Source organism: Dromiciops gliroides, chromosome 4 (genome assembly GCF_019393635.1).
Source record: "Dromiciops gliroides isolate mDroGli1 chromosome 4, mDroGli1.pri, whole genome shotgun sequence".
In the NCBI taxonomy this organism is placed as follows: domain Eukaryota; kingdom Metazoa; phylum Chordata; class Mammalia; order Microbiotheria; family Microbiotheriidae; genus Dromiciops; species Dromiciops gliroides.
This window is the reverse complement of record NC_057864.1, coordinates 115900107-115915793: the sequence shown is the minus strand read 5'-3', so window position 1 is coordinate 115915793 and position 15687 is coordinate 115900107. Positions and strand designations below refer to the sequence as shown.

Genomic DNA, 15687 nt, shown 5'->3' with positions numbered 1-15687 from the left:
GCTCTCCTTGATTTCAACTCCACAGAACAAGATCACCAGGTAGTGCCTGGCCTGGTGTCCATCCCCCTTCTTTCCAGCTTCCTTTTGTGTTTTGTCTTTCCCCCTTAGGGTATAAGGAATTGTCTTTCTTTTTGTTATTTGCAAACCAAGTACTGTCTGGCATATATTTAGGTGCTTAGTAAATGTTTATTGAATTGAATTGAATATATACTCAATAACCTAGGTTACATTCCTCCAATCAATTTGGTTACTCAAGTCTGTGATCAATTTTGGTTTTCTTAATTCTTAACTGTTCCTCTTCCCTCCTTATTTTTGCCCCTTAGGTTATTAAAAAGAGTTATTACTTTCTTGGGACAGCTACATGGCACAGTGGATAGAGTGCCAGGCCTGGAGTCAGTTCATCTTCTTCAGTTCAAATCTGTCCTCAGACCCTAGGCAAGTAACAACCCTATTTGCCTCAGTTTTCTCATCTGTAAAATGAGCTGGAGAAGGAAATGGCAAACCACTACAGTATCTTTACCAAGGAAACCCCAAATAAGGTTGCAGAGTCTGAAACAACTAAACAACCACAATATATCAGTTTAGTCCCTTATCTTCACTTGCACAATACTAATTAGGTCCTTCCTTTTACAGCTTTTAAAGCCTCCTTCCATTAATTGTGCCAGCACTTTCCTCTCCTTGCAATTTTCTATAACCTCAACTCTTCATTGCTAAAAGGCACCCCAAACTGAGCAGGGACAGAGACCTGTTATTTCAATCCCACTGAGTTTACCTTTCGGTGGCTATGTTAGCTCCTTGTGAGATTTCAGGAAACACATCTTTTTTAAGCCCCATATAAGAGGAATACAAAAAAAAAAAAAATCAAAGGTTGCTTTTTTTCCCCCTTCCTTGCAGAACAGAACAGAGTGGCATCTTCACACAAAGCAGCAGTTTGCACAGCATTTAAAATGATTTTGAGTTTCCATTGATTAGTAGTAATTTGTGTGGAGAAAAAAGCCAACAAATAGTCTCTTGTGCTGAGCAAGTCAAATAGATCAATAAAGTCTGGTTTGCCCCCACAAAAAAGTAAGGTAAAGAAACTGATGAATGAAGTTATTTAGAAACTGTTGCCTTATGATCATACTGTTAATTAGGAGTTGGAGGGGAGCAGGAAAGATCAAAATACAAATGCTGGATCTGCAGAACAGTTTAAATTCTAAAACATTCTATCTGATATTCTAGTAGATAAATCAGATGGTGAGAGTGGTACTACTTTTCAGCAGGTATGGCCTCCCAAGGAGAAATAATGTAGCATAGTGGGTAAAGAGGTCAGCCTTGAAATGAAGAAGACACTAGTCCATAACCAACCTCGGACAGGGAAAAGTCATTTAAACTCTCAGTCTCTGGGACCCTGAGTCAGAGACAAGTCAATAACCTGCATCAGAAGAGGAAGTTTCTGTGCTAGGCTTTCCTTCTGCTGATGAAATTATAGGTCCAAACCCTTTTTTTCTTTTTCTTTTTTTAAATGACAGCAAACAGAAATACAAGTAAATATGCCCTAGAAACCTTGCAAAAATGTACATCTGGAAGTGAATTAAACCTTCTGACCTTCAGATTAAAACTGAGCATGTTGTGAGGGGAGAATGCATGTCTCAAGCAATATAAGTATGCAGTCTCTTTTCCTTGACCTTGTTATAAAATTTTTTTGTCATGTATGAAAACTCTTCAATATATCCTTATTTCATCTCAGATAAAATAATCCTCAACTCAGGATTAAAAGGATGCTGACAAAATAGCTCTTACCTACCTTTCCTGTCTTGTTTCAAACCAAGCCCTTCCACAAATTTTCACTAATTGGACTGGTCAGATATCTTTCTCCATGTACAGCATGATATCTCATGCCTCTATGCCTTTGCAAAGGTGGCTCCCCGAGTCTGAAAAGCATTCTCTCCTCATCTCTACCACATAAAATCCTTGGCTTCCTGATTCTGAAAGGCCTAACATGGCCTTTCCTGATCACCATGGTTGTTCAGGTTGTGTCTGTCTCTCTTAAAAGTCCCTTTATTACTTTGAGTATACTTTGCATTTACTTACCGTTATACATCTTTTATTAACCCATAGAATGTAAGAACCTTGAGGGGAAAGACATATTTTTTTTGTTTCTAGCCTTAGCACCTAGAACAATGCCTTGCATATAGAAGGCATTCAGGCAATGGTATGTGTTTTGTTATATTTTGTTGTAAACACTGAAGAGTCAGGAAGACCTGGATTCCAATTCTGTCTCAGTCACTTATTAGGTGCCTGACCTTCAGCAAATCATTTCTCTCAGTCTCGTCATCTATAAAATAAGAGGTTTGGACTCAATGGTCTTCTAAGGTCCTTTCCAGCTCTGAATCTATGATCCTATACTAATTTATTCCTTTCAGATTTAAATAGGCACATATCAATAGCCAGTCCCAGTTCCATGATGTGACATATTGATGTTGCATATTGAACCTTTAGAGTTTACATTGATTTACTGTTTTACCCACAGTTAACCTATATGAGTTGTCTTAAAAAATAAACACTTTTCAGGTCTCATAAAATAATTGAAAGTTGATATTAAAAATTTCAAAGCTGCTAGTTAAATATTTCTTTTTTTTTTAACTAGACTGCTGAAACATAAGATGTTCTGTGTATGATGAAGAAATAAAAAAGATTTGCTCATCAAAGTCTAGTAATGAAGGATCCTAAAGCTTGAAGAAGGTGACTTTAGGACAAATCAAAGGGTCTGTACAGGCTCCCTGAATCTTTAAGTCCTATGAGGAAAGTAGTATAGTAGATAAGACACTTGAACTAGGAGTCAGGATACCTGGGTCCTAACACTAGCTAATAGCTAATTGTGTAACCTTGAGAAAACCATATCAACTCTTGGGGACCAACTTTCCACTTGTGTAAAGCATTAACTAGCACTTAGACATTATTTGGAGATTTGCAAAGTGCTTTACAAACATAGTCTCATTTTATCTTCACAACAAGCCCCATTTTACAGATAAGGAAACAGGCTGAGAAGTGAAGTGAAATCGGTGTCTGAGACTGGATGTGAACTTGGCTCTTCCTGATTCTAGAGTCTAACACTATATCAACTGTGCCACCTAGATGCCTAGGCAAAAATGTAAAGTTTGCACAAGATATTCTCTAAAGTTCCTGGAAATTACATCACTCATTCCCCATACCTTTAGTTTCTCCCTATGCCTCTTTACTTCTGCTTCTTAGAATCTCTACTTTCCTGGGGCAGCTAGGTAGTACAGTGGATAAAGCACTGGACCTGGATTCAGTTCAAATCCAGCCTCAGACACTTGACACTTACTAGCTGTGTGACCCTGGGCAAGTCACTTAACCCCAATTGCCTCACCAAAAAAAAAAAAAAAAAAAAGCATCTCTACTTTCTCTTAGAGCTCCCAACTCAAATGCCTTCTGCTTCATGGAGCTTTTCCTCCATTCCAAAAAAGATTGCCTGGTGTTAATTTGGTTTTCATTGTTTTATTGTTTTTATATGTGTATAAGTTGTCTCCCTTGTTTGAATGTTAGCCCCATGAGGGAAGAGGGTACTTCATTTTTGTCTGTATCCTGAGCAACTGTATTAGTGCCTGGAACATGGTGGGCCCTGAAATGCTTTTTGATTGCCGGAAGGGTCTTTATGTAAATTCTAGGTATTAACTATTGGTCTCTCATTTCATTTATGCACCCGAATGCCCACTTTTCTGTACATTTAAATATATGATCATATATTCACCAATCAGTGATCCAGCCAGAAACTCTTCTCGTTTTTGAGAGGGCTTATACACAGTACACATTCTGTTGCCCTGGGAGAAAGGCACTTTGAAGAATCCAGTGTCAAGCACACCAGCCAAAAACAACCCAAAGACATTACCCTCAGACATCACTAAACCACAAAGAGGGCTCAACCTTCTCCAAAAGAAAATAGAGGAAATATGAAAACAATCTGGTCACTGCAGGGACCCACTTGTCATTGAAGAGAATGTCAAATGCACCTAAAGCAACAAGAAACTAGAGGCCTGATTGTGCTCTGAGCTTCCCTAAAGGAGGCTAACTTCTCCACTAGATTAGCAGCCCCTGAAGAAGACTGGTGGAATCAGACACAAAGCTGAGGGGAGGCAAGGATGGGGGTCTTAGTGATCTTAGCTATCAGGCTTGCTGAGAAAGATCTTGGATCTTGGGATGGGGCATGCAACTTGGACCAGGGGGTTGATGGTAAAGATGTAGATGAAAGACTTTGTCTTGACCATGGGGGAGGGACTGTGTTGAGAATGGACAGGAAATAGCAACTCCAAACTCCCTAGCATCCCCTCCTTGGAGTGCCCTCCTCATTGCCTCTATCACAGATGTTAATTACTCCCTTCAAAGTCAGGATTAAGACCTTCCAAAAAGTCTTCTACACCCAGCCCTGGCAGATCACTCCTTGCTTTCAGGACTAGTAAATACAGGATACACAATGTTATCACTTCTTAATTTTTTCATGAAACTTTGTAATTCCTTTCCAAGTTGTTTCCAGGGAACACATTTTGTCTCCCCAGCTAGAGAAGTCATGGATCATGTCTTTTACTTTGTTCCTACCCCCTACCAGTGTTGGGTGGGTACACAGGCAGTGTTCAGTCGGTATTGAATGAATGAATTAGGTTCTGTAACACGAAGCTGGGAGCCAAAAGCAAGTGAATCTTGGGCAGAAAGCCAGGGCTGTTCTGGATAGAAATAATGAGCATGTGTCAATTGCATTATAATAAATGCCAACCTCACCAACTTTTTCTACACCAACACATTCTCACATGACTGATGATCGTACACTTATTTCAATTATTTCTACCTTTTGAAAAAAAATTTTAACTACAGTTATCGAGTCACTAGCATATGGAATTGAAGAGAACTTTCCTCTACCAATAGAGATTAACATCTTCTCGGCAATTGATAATCTTAGAGGGTCCTAGGAGGAGTGAGAGGTGGAGTAACTTGCCTAGGACTCTCTCTATATGCACCTATCAGAGGTGGAACTTGAAGGCAAATCTTCCTGACTCGCAGATCAACTCTTTCTCCTGTATTCCACATCACGTCTCAGTTGTAACTCAGTCATAATAATTTTATTAATAAATATGTAAGAAAATATTTAATATATAAAATACATAAGAAAAAAACTTGAAAAGGTCCCAGAGTTTAATGAAATAGTATTTCCCAAGAATGAATAGAAGTTATTTGTATTATTATTCATTATTTTCACATTGAAAGTAGTGCAGTAAAGCATAATAAGCTCTGGATTTGAATTCAGAAGATGCAGTTTCAAATTCTGGCTCTATAATTTGCCATATGAGTGACCTGAAGTAAATCACTTCATCACTTTAGGCCTCAGGCTTCTCATTTGTAAAATGAAGACATTAGATGACACCTTAAGTGCCATAGTTATTCTAATGTTGTAGTTGTTCACTTGTTTTAAGTCATGTCTAACTCTCAGTGGCCCCATTGGGGATTTTCTTGGCAAAGATTCTGGAGTGGTTTGCCATTCCTTCTGGAGTCACTTTACAGATGAGGAAACTGAGGCAAACAGGGTTAAGTGACTTATCCAGGGTCACTCAGTGTCTGAAGTCAGATTTAAACTCATGAAAATGAGTCTTCCTGACTCCAGTACCAACACTCTATCCACTGCATGCCCTAGTTGCCTTTATTCTAATGTCTTTTTTTTTATACAATAACAAGCATTGAAGATCAGCATCTCCAAGATGGAACTGTAGATGATAAATTATTTCTTAACTTTGAATTCTCAAAATCTACTTTATCCAATCTGGGCTTTAGGTGACTCAGGAACTGCTGTTGAGCATGTTAATTTCATAACTTACATAATTATTCTTTTATATCATTTTCCCTTAAATGTCAGTGTTCCCAGAGTAGTAACATGGCTGCCATGTCACTGTAAATTAAGTAGCTTTTGCTGCAATCATAAAGAACAAGGTGCTTAGGACAATTTTTCAATGCCAGTAACTTCCTCCAGATATTCTTCTGAATCCTTGGAAACCCCTCCAAAAGAACAACATTTACTAAAGTGTACTTAAGAGCTTCCCCCATTCCCCACCCTCACTTCCTACATTCCCTTTGACTGTTCAAGAGATTGCTAACAAAGCAGGATAAGAAAGCAGATACAAAGGAATCTTGGCTAAGCCAAAAAGGCAATTTACCAATGACATAACTATAAGTTGAGCATTCTCTTTATAAAAGTATAGATCCCAGGTTTCCCATAAACAAGACCTCTTTGCCTCTATACTGTCTCATTCTCTAGTGGTACGTTACTATTGATTGCTGAGAAAGCTACCTATCCTTTGCTAGGACCCTATGACAAATGAACTTTACAGAGGGACTGCCCTGGCCTGCACCAGGTAGAGGTGCCCAATCATAGCCTAATGGATTTTTTAAAGCACTTAGCTATGTCTCTTAGTTTATCTGCATCTAAGAGTATTCCTTGCTTCAGCCTCTGAGCCTGAACCAAAATACTTCCTTACAAACTCCTCTTTTTGGTATTTTAATTAAGCCCTTCACAATCTGGCTTCAACCCATCTTTCTAGGCTAACTGTACATTTTGGTTTGGTTTCCACCAACTCTCCTCAGCTCATGATATCTAGTGGACCCAGACTATCTTGCCATGCACCAGGACTTACACAAGCATCTTACCATCTTACCTGCCACCAATTTCTGCTCTTTACCTCTTGCTCTGGGAATATTAATCAAATCAGTTCTACAATCGCCACTGGAAAGGGCTTGACAACAGACTGTTCTGTGGTGTCATTCACAATCCCTGATTCCCCAGTCCAAAATTCCTTTCTCTAACCACCACTCCGCAATATGTTATATCACCATACAAGACTCTAACTTCTTTGAGAGAAAGAACTGTCCTCACTTTTATGTTGATATCCACAGAGTAATCATTAAATAATAAATGCTTTTTAAAATTCCTTCATATATATTCTGTGTTCCAGCTCAAGTGACCTATTTGCTATTTTTCATAAACATCACACCACATGTCTCCATGACTTTAATACATATTTGTTCTATTGGTCTGCCACCTTGGAGCTTTGGAACCCCCTAGTTCCTCCAAGACATAGATCAAGTGCCACCTACCTAAAGATGTTTTGTTAGTGTCCACACTCCCCAAAATTACAGTATCTATCTATCTATCTATCTATCTATCTATCTATCTATCTATCTATCTATCTATCTATCTATCTCTCTCTCTATGTGTGTGTATATATACATATATATGCATGCTTATACACATATACATGCATGTATTGTATATGTTATATTTACTTATCCATTTACATTTCCCCAGCTTCTTCAAAGCAGGGACAATTTCATTTGTGTCTTTGTATCTCTTACATCTTGCAAAGTAATGAGGATATAGCAGATTTTTGCAGAACTGAATGCTATGGGAATGGATGAGATGGGAAGGGAATGGATAGGAGGGGGTGAGAAGGAATTCACTCAGACTCCCAATATTCTTGACATAGCTTAACAATCTGATTCTGACATTTTTCTTTCTTAACCCTTACTTCCTAGATTCTGCATCTAAATCACTATCTCTGTCTTTCTAACCCCACATGATAACTCGGCCCTAGCTCTTTATTTCTCCGTTTGCTCCACAATTTGGTGTGACTTTCTTGACAACATATCTGTCACCCTTCCTCTACTCTGCATATATTTTGCATATGTACACTATAGTGTTTAGATATTGTCCCCTCCTATTAAAATTTAAGCTCGTTGAGGGCATGGACAGTGTTTTTTAGGCCTTAACACAGTACCCGGCATATAGTAAGTACTTAATAAACATTTGTTGACTTGACTAGCCTCTTCTCTCTACCCAAACCACCAGCATCCTGGTTCAGACCCTCATCACATCTCATCTGGAATGTTGCAGAGGCCTACTAATTAGTCACAAGAGAAGTGATACTCCTAAAGCACAGGTGTGACCATGTCACTCCTTTGATTGAGAAACTTCAATAGCTCCCCATTGCTTGTAAAAAATAAGACAAATTCCCCTGGCACTTTAAGCCTTTAACAATATGGTTGCTGGGGCAAGGGAGAAAAGGGATGTGGGAGACATTTAGGAAAGAAGCCAAGGAAGAGGCTAGAAAGAAACAAGTGAAGTGAAGTACAGAATATCTGGGTCTTTCCTGAAATTGTGTTCCTTGTGAGACATTCACTAATCAAGAAACTTGAGCCCCAGACCAAAAGTTTCCTCGGGGCATTGTTCTGCCAGAGAAAAGAAAGAGTATAAAGTAGGCACTTAATAAAAGCTCACTGACTTCCCTAGATCCCTTCAAGACTCAGATCAAGTACCACCTACAATAACAGGCTATTTATTAGCATCAACTCCCAAAACCTGGTCCAAGGATTATATGCTACTTATAAATTAATCCTACTTTACTGCTTTAACAAGGGGGCCCAAGCTCCTGCACCCAATATCCCAGCCTCGTCTAGCATTTCTGAAGACCATCTATTAAAAAGGTAGAATCTGGGTATTTTTAAGTGTATTTTATTGACAACCTAACGATGCAAAACCTATACAGGGTTTGGTAGAGGACAGTAAAAGAAACGAAGAAAATGATTTAGACAATGTTACTAGTAACATTTGATTTTAAGAGCTTTAGATGTCAAGACTATAAAAAATAACAAAGACAGAAAATAGTCATGCCATGAAATGGTTTTAAATAAAGATTATGCCAGTTTAGATGCATAGGACAGATTAATTGGGGGCAAGTCAGAAATTAAAGATTGGAAAGAGAGTTCAAAGGATAGTATAACAATGCAAAAGTGATGGTAGAGGTCCTAGCCTAGGGTGGTGACTATAACATTCAATATTGTAGGCAAGTATGAATAAAGACACAAAAGAACTGAATAGTAAGGAAAAAATAAGAAAGCCAAATGTGTTTTCAAGTACTTTCCCTTTTTTTTTACTTAACACTGCTTTGTTGGCAATCATAGACAACCCCCCCCCCCCGCAACTACATAGGGGGTATTGGGCCAATCTAGATATTCCAGTACCCTAAGACACTCTCCCCAGAGTCTGGTATACAAACCATTATAATCAAAATACAAATGAGTTGCAGCTGTTCATTAATTAAGGCAGGCCAGGTGGTACTTCTACTTGATAATACTTTGTTAAGAAATAGTTAGCATGACCTTGGAGTCAGAAGACAAGTTCAAGCTTCAGTTGTGCCAATTAATTATTATGCCACCAATGGCATATCATTCACCTTTCCAAAATCTGTTTCCTCATCTGCAAAATGGGAATAGTAATTCTTATGCTGCCCAACTCACAAGGTTGTTGTGAGGCCATTTTAGAAACATGAAATCACTCTCTGCATAGATGTTTCACATCCCAAAATGGAATGGGCTACCTGGGAAAAGAGTGGATGCCTCCTCATTGGGGGGTTTTCATTAGCAAGGCCAAATGACCCCTTGTTGTGTGTGGTATTACAAGGCCTTTTTTCATACATATTTTGAACTCGATGTTGCCCCAAATCCCTTTTGATTTTGAAAAATTCTGTGTCAATTCATAGGATGTCTCTGTTAAATGTCACAAATTATGAGCTCCTAGAAAACTGCACTTGTTGCAGTTTGGTGTTAGTATTTCTAACTAGGAACCCCCAAATGAGGTCACACAACTGAAATGAGTGAACAACAATTCCTAGCACTTAGCATAGTGCCTTTCATAGGACACTATAAATAAATATTAAATAAGTATGTGTTGAATTGAATTTAGTTAAGTGAGATAATGTATACAAGGGACTTAAGATGCTGAATGTGAACTATTACCAGTATTAGAAATAATAAGAGTGAACTAAAAATAATGGGGAAGTTTAGCAGGAGTGAAAAGAATACTAGACCTGTTCTTAGCAGCTATACAACCTTGAAGAAGTCATTAACTCTCTTCAGTTGTCTGTAAGGTGCTCGGTTCTTCTTCGGAAGCTAAGGCCACATTGGGGTGAACCCTCACTTCAGCCAGCAGCTAGCACCACTACAAACAAGGTCTCCTCCTCATCCATTTCCCGAAATGGCCATCTGTGAGCTCACTTGCATCTACTCTGCTCTCATCCTTCAGGACAATGAGGGTTACGGTCACGGAGGATAAAAATTAATGCCCTCATTAAAGCAGCAGGTGTAAATGTTGAAACCGTTCTGGGCTGGATTATTTGCAAGGCCCTGAACAATGTAAACGTTGCAAGTCTCATCTGCAATGTAGGAGTTGGTGGACCTGCCCCGGCAGCTATTGGTGCTGCCCCTGCTGGAGATGCTGCTCCTGCTAGCACAGCTGCCCCAGCTGAGGAGAAGAAGAAAGAGGAAGCAAAAAAAGAAGTGTCCGAGGAGTCTGATGGTGACATGGGCTTTGGTCTGTTTGACTAAATATATTTTTTGAATCATTAAATAAAAAGCTTAACTAAAAAAAAAAAAGAAGTCATTAACTTCCCTGACCTTATTTTCCTCCATTTTTTGCCACTCCTCCATTGCAAATAGCCCAACCCCAAGCCCTCCCTTGCAACAAGCCAGAGGTCACAGAAGTGGTTGGTATTCCACAAGCTGGATCCACTATTAGAGGGCAAGTTCTGAACTCAAGGTCCAAGTGAATTGTATTTCCCCTTTTCCATAGTGGCCCCCTCATAACCTCAGCATGGTCATGTTCTCCCTTTTAATGAGTCTGCTCCTTTTATTATTACTCTACCAGAATCCTGGGAGATCTGAATAAAACCAGATGTCCTATAAAGAGCAATTATGTGATTTCAAGCCTTACTGAGTGTGTTGCCTACCAAGGCATAGAAACTACCTTGAAAAATGATAGGATCATAGATCTTGACTTGGAAATGACCTCTGAGACCATCTAGTTCAATTCCCTCACTGTAAAGATAGGTGACATAAGTAAAGTCATAAAGATTTGAGTTCAAACATAGCCTCAGACACTTACTAGAGATATAACCTGTCTGTCTCAGTTATATCAACTGTAAAATGGGGATAGTAATAACACCTACCTCCCAGGATTAATAACATATTGTAATGCATTTTCACTAGTTATTATTGTCATCATCATATTATTATGGAACCTGCCCAAAGAAGTGAAAGGATTTCCCCAAGTCACCCAGGTGGTAAACATCAAGGATGGGATTTGAACCCAGGTCTTCTGACTGCATAGTTACTTCTCATTCTACAGTACCAAACAGCAGATGGTTCTACTCATTTGTCCCACTAATATCTGAAGTTTCTTATATTATCTTTCTGAACTTGTCAACTTAATTTCAAAACCTGTTCTATTTCTCTAAAAGTTACTTCCATCCTCCTTATCATTTTTCTTGGGTGAGGCAATTGGGGTCACACAACTAGTAAGTGTCAAGTGTCTGAGGCTGGGTTTGAACTCAGGTCCTCCTGAATTGAGGGCCAGTGCTCTATCCACTGCACCACCTAGCTACCTCCCATCCTCCTTATCATTAAAAATCAAACTGAGAATCAGACTTTACTTCTCCCTCTCCTCTACCCTGTGAATTTAATCATTTGTTAAGACCTGCCTAGTGTACATCCAAAATATTTCTCCTATCTTTCCTCTTCCCCCCATTCCAATAGTCACTACCTTAGGCCATGCTCTCTAATATTAACTTTGCATTGTTATGATATCTTCACCTCTCTCCCCAAGCTCAAATCTCTGATCTATACCCAATTAATCTGTCCTATGCATCAAAGTCACCATAATCTTTATTTAAAACCATTCTATGAAAAATAAAGGAATATATAGGTTTTCCTTCACTACCACATTATGACATAGAAGGTACTCTAGGGTTCAGATTGGTGGCACAGTGGATAAAGCACCAGCCCTGAATTAAGGAGGACCTGAGTTCAAATCTGACCTCAGACACTTGACATTTACTAGCTGTGTAATTCTGGGCAAGTCACTTAATGCTCATTGCCCACCAAAAAAGAAAAAAGTGACTCTAGATTTTCAAATCAGTCCATAAATATTTGTTGAACACCTACTATATGCTAGGCCTGGTTTTAGGAGAAAGATAATGAGTTATATTTTGGGCATATAGAGTTTGAGATGATTCTGAGACATCTGATTTGAAAAGTCCAGTGGAGGATGTAGGTGGAGCCAAGATGGTGAAGGAAAGGAAGCAATTCACCTGAGCTCTCCCCCAAACCCCTCTAAATACCTTTAAATGATGCCATAAGACAATTCCTGGAGCATCAGAACCCATAAAAGAAAAGGGTGAAATAATTTTCCAGACAAAGACAACTTAGAAGGTCAGCAGGAAAGATCTATTGCATGTGGGTAAGAGTGGAGTGCAGTCCAGCACAGGCTGCTGCAAAACAGACCAAGCCCCATCAAACCAGGAGTTGATTTTGGGAGCCACTGAATCAGGAGCAACAGCAGCTGCTTCTGGAGCTCTCGGCCCACAGATGGTAAGGGGGTTGAACTGATCAGGAGATTACAGGGATCCCATTGCTAGCACTGAGGAAGGACTGTGTTGCTTTTCCCATACTTGGTTCCAGGTTGCAGTCCTAGGGAGGAGTCCCAGGATGAGAAAAAGTGCTAGCACACCAGAGTTTATGGCCACAGTGGAGCAGGGACCCTCATTACAGTTCTAGGGCAAAAAGGGATGCTTGTGGTTTCTCACAGACCAAAAGAGAAGTAAACACACTACTTAGATCATACCACTTTGGAAGAACTGAAAACTTACAGGTCCCTATAAGTATGTCTGAAAACAGCTGCACAAAACCCCCAAAGCTTGGAACTGTGCACCCTCCACCCTGGATGTAGAGCCCTAGTTTAACAAAGAGTTAAAAGTCAAGAAATAGGCTGGGAAAATGAGCAAACAGAAAACAATTCTGACCATAGAAAGTTACTATGGTAACAGGGAAGATCAAAGCACACCCTCAGAAGAAGATAAAAAAAAAATCAAAGCTCCTACATCCAAAGCCTCCAAGAAAAATACAAATTGGTCTCAAGACATGGAAAAGAACTCAAAAAGGTTTTAAAAATCAAATAAGAGAAGTAGAGGAAAAATTGGGAAGAGAAATGAGAGTGATGCAAGAAAATCATGAAAAAAGAGTCAATAACTTGGTAACACACACACACACACACACACACACACACACTCACTCACTGAAGAAAAAAACTCCTTAAAAAGTAAAATTGGCCAAATGGAAAAGGGGTTCAAAAGCTCATTGAATAAATAGATTAGGATTAACCAAATGGAAGCCAATGACTTTATGAGAAATCAAGAAACAATAAAACAAAACCAAAAGAATGAAAAAAATAGAAGACAATGTGTAATATCTCATTGGAAAAACAACCGACCTAGAAAATAGATCCAGGAGAGATCATTTTAAAATCATTGGACTACCTGAAAGCCATGATCAAAAAAAGAGCCTAGACATCATCTTTCAAGAAATTATCAAGGAAAGTAGTCCTGATATTCTAGAACCAAAGGGCAAAGTAGAAATTGAAAGAATCCACTGATCACCTCCTGAAAGAGATCCCAAAATGAAAACATCCAGTAATATTATAGCCAAATTACAGAACTCCCAGGTCAAAGAAAAAATATTGCAAGTAGTCAGAAAGAAACAATTCAAGTATCATGGAGTCGAAGTCAGGATGACACAAGATTTAGCAGCTTCTATCTTAAATGATATGGGCTTGGAATATGATATTCTAGAGGGCAAAGGAGTTAGGATTGAAAAATTAAAACAAATCTATGGTACTATCTCATACATATTGAATTGGCTAATAGAAAAGAAGAAGAAAATGACAAAACTTTTATCAAATTGCTTGCCTTCTCAATGGGAGAGATAAGGGAGAGAATTTGTAACTCAAAGTTTTAAAAATGAATGTTAAAAATTGTTTATACATGTAAATGGAGGAAAATTAAATACTAAATTAAAAAAAAATAAAATGTCCCATGGTTATAAAGACTTTAGAAGGCAGATTGGGCCCAAATATATTGATCTCTGAGTCATCTGCATAGAGATCATAATTAACCCATTGGAACTCACCAGATGAAACAGAGACCAAGAAAAACAGAGACAGAGATAGAAAACATAGAAAAAGTATTCTGCCTATGGAGATGCATGAGGATGGGGGTGGGAATACCTGTAATGATGAGTTATTTAACATTTATTGATTTATTCATTCAACAAACATTTATTAAGTCCTTGATTAATTGCAAAAACACTATGTAGGGGTGTAAGGAGATACAAGGTTTAGATAAAACATAGTCTCATGTTGTAAGTAGCAAGAACACTGGAGGTTGATTCAAAAGCCTTGGGTCAAAATATTGGCTATGCTACTTAACTACCTAAGCTTATGATTTCATATATACAGGGTATACCAATATTAGTGCATTTTTAAACTTTAATAGCTGCGCTAAGATTTTTGGGACAGGAGAAGAAAGAGAGAAAGAGCAGATGAGAGAGCATGAGGGAGAAAGGAGTCGAGAAAGGAAGACAAAAGTCAATTCCCATGGCAGGAGTCAGCTAGATGGTGCAATGGATAGAGCTCTAGGCTTGATTTCTTTCTTTTTTTTTCTGCTGAGGCAATTGGAGTTGTGACTTGCTCAGGGTCACACAGCTAGTAAGTGTCAAGTGTCTGAGGCTGGATTTGAACTCAGGTCCTCCTGACTTCAAGGCTGGTGCTCTATCCACTGCACCACCTAGCTGCCCCTAGGCTTAGTTTCAAATATAGCTTCAAACACTTACTAACAGTGCTACCCAGAGCAAGTCACCTAGCTTCTCTATGCCTCCATTTCCTCAGTTGTAAAATTAGGATAACAATAGTACCTACCCTTCAACATTATTTTGAGGATCAAAAAGTTCTTACCACAGTATCCAGCACATAGTAGGAACTATATGAATGCTTATTCTCTTTCCACATGGATATTATTGTATTTCAGGTATTGTGCTAAGCACTTGGCATATAAAGCAAAAGCAAAAAACCGTATTAGAGGCAAGATTGGAACCCAGGTCTTTTGACCTCAGAGCAAATGATCTTTCTTCTGTAGTATGCTAAAGTCAATATTGACCTAGAGAATAAAGAAATTCAATTCAGCAAGCATTTATTAAATGTCTTTCCAGTGGAGACAATTAAGGGTGGATTCATGGAATAAGAAGCATCTAAGTTGGATTTGAAAGAAGGGAAATCTATTCCAAGTATGGAGGAGTGGCATGAGCAAATGTATAGAAATGGGAGAAGCAAAACAAAATCATAATCTCCTTGGACTAGATGATGAAATGTGTGAGATAATGTTTGATTATTAGATTAGAATCAAACTGTTGAGAGCTCTGAATGTCAAGGTCAGAAGTTTAAAACTTTATGCAGTCAGCAATGTAGAAATTATTGAAGTTTTCTGAGTAGAGTAACATAGGAATTTAATTTGGCAACTTGTGGCAAGATAAACTAGAGTCAAAAGGACCAAGTGGGACACAACAACAGTAGTCTAGGGAAAAAGGACTGGCTAACTATTTGAATATAGGAACTGAGAGGAAAGAGTCAAAGATGCCTCTGAGCTTTGGAATTTGTTTCCCTGAGAAGTACAGGTCATGCCATTAACAGAGATATAGAAATTAAGGGAAGGGCAGGGTTTTTTTCCAGTAGATACTCCTTTATTTCAAGTTTTGAGGTCCAAATTT

The 15687-nt window shown here is 38.6% G+C and overlaps 1 protein-coding gene across 1 annotated transcript; it reads left to right on the top strand.

Moving 5' to 3' along the window:
- The first annotated feature begins 4142 nt into the window (after positions 1–4142).
- On the top strand, positions 4143–10422 carry LOC122754686 (60S acidic ribosomal protein P1-like). Its single transcript, XM_044003174.1, has 2 exons — positions 4143–4233; positions 10172–10422. The coding sequence occupies exons 1-2, from the start codon at positions 4143–4145 to the stop codon at positions 10420–10422; spliced, it is 342 nt and encodes a 113-aa protein (XP_043859109.1).
- Positions 10423–15687: the final 5265 nt, after the last annotated feature.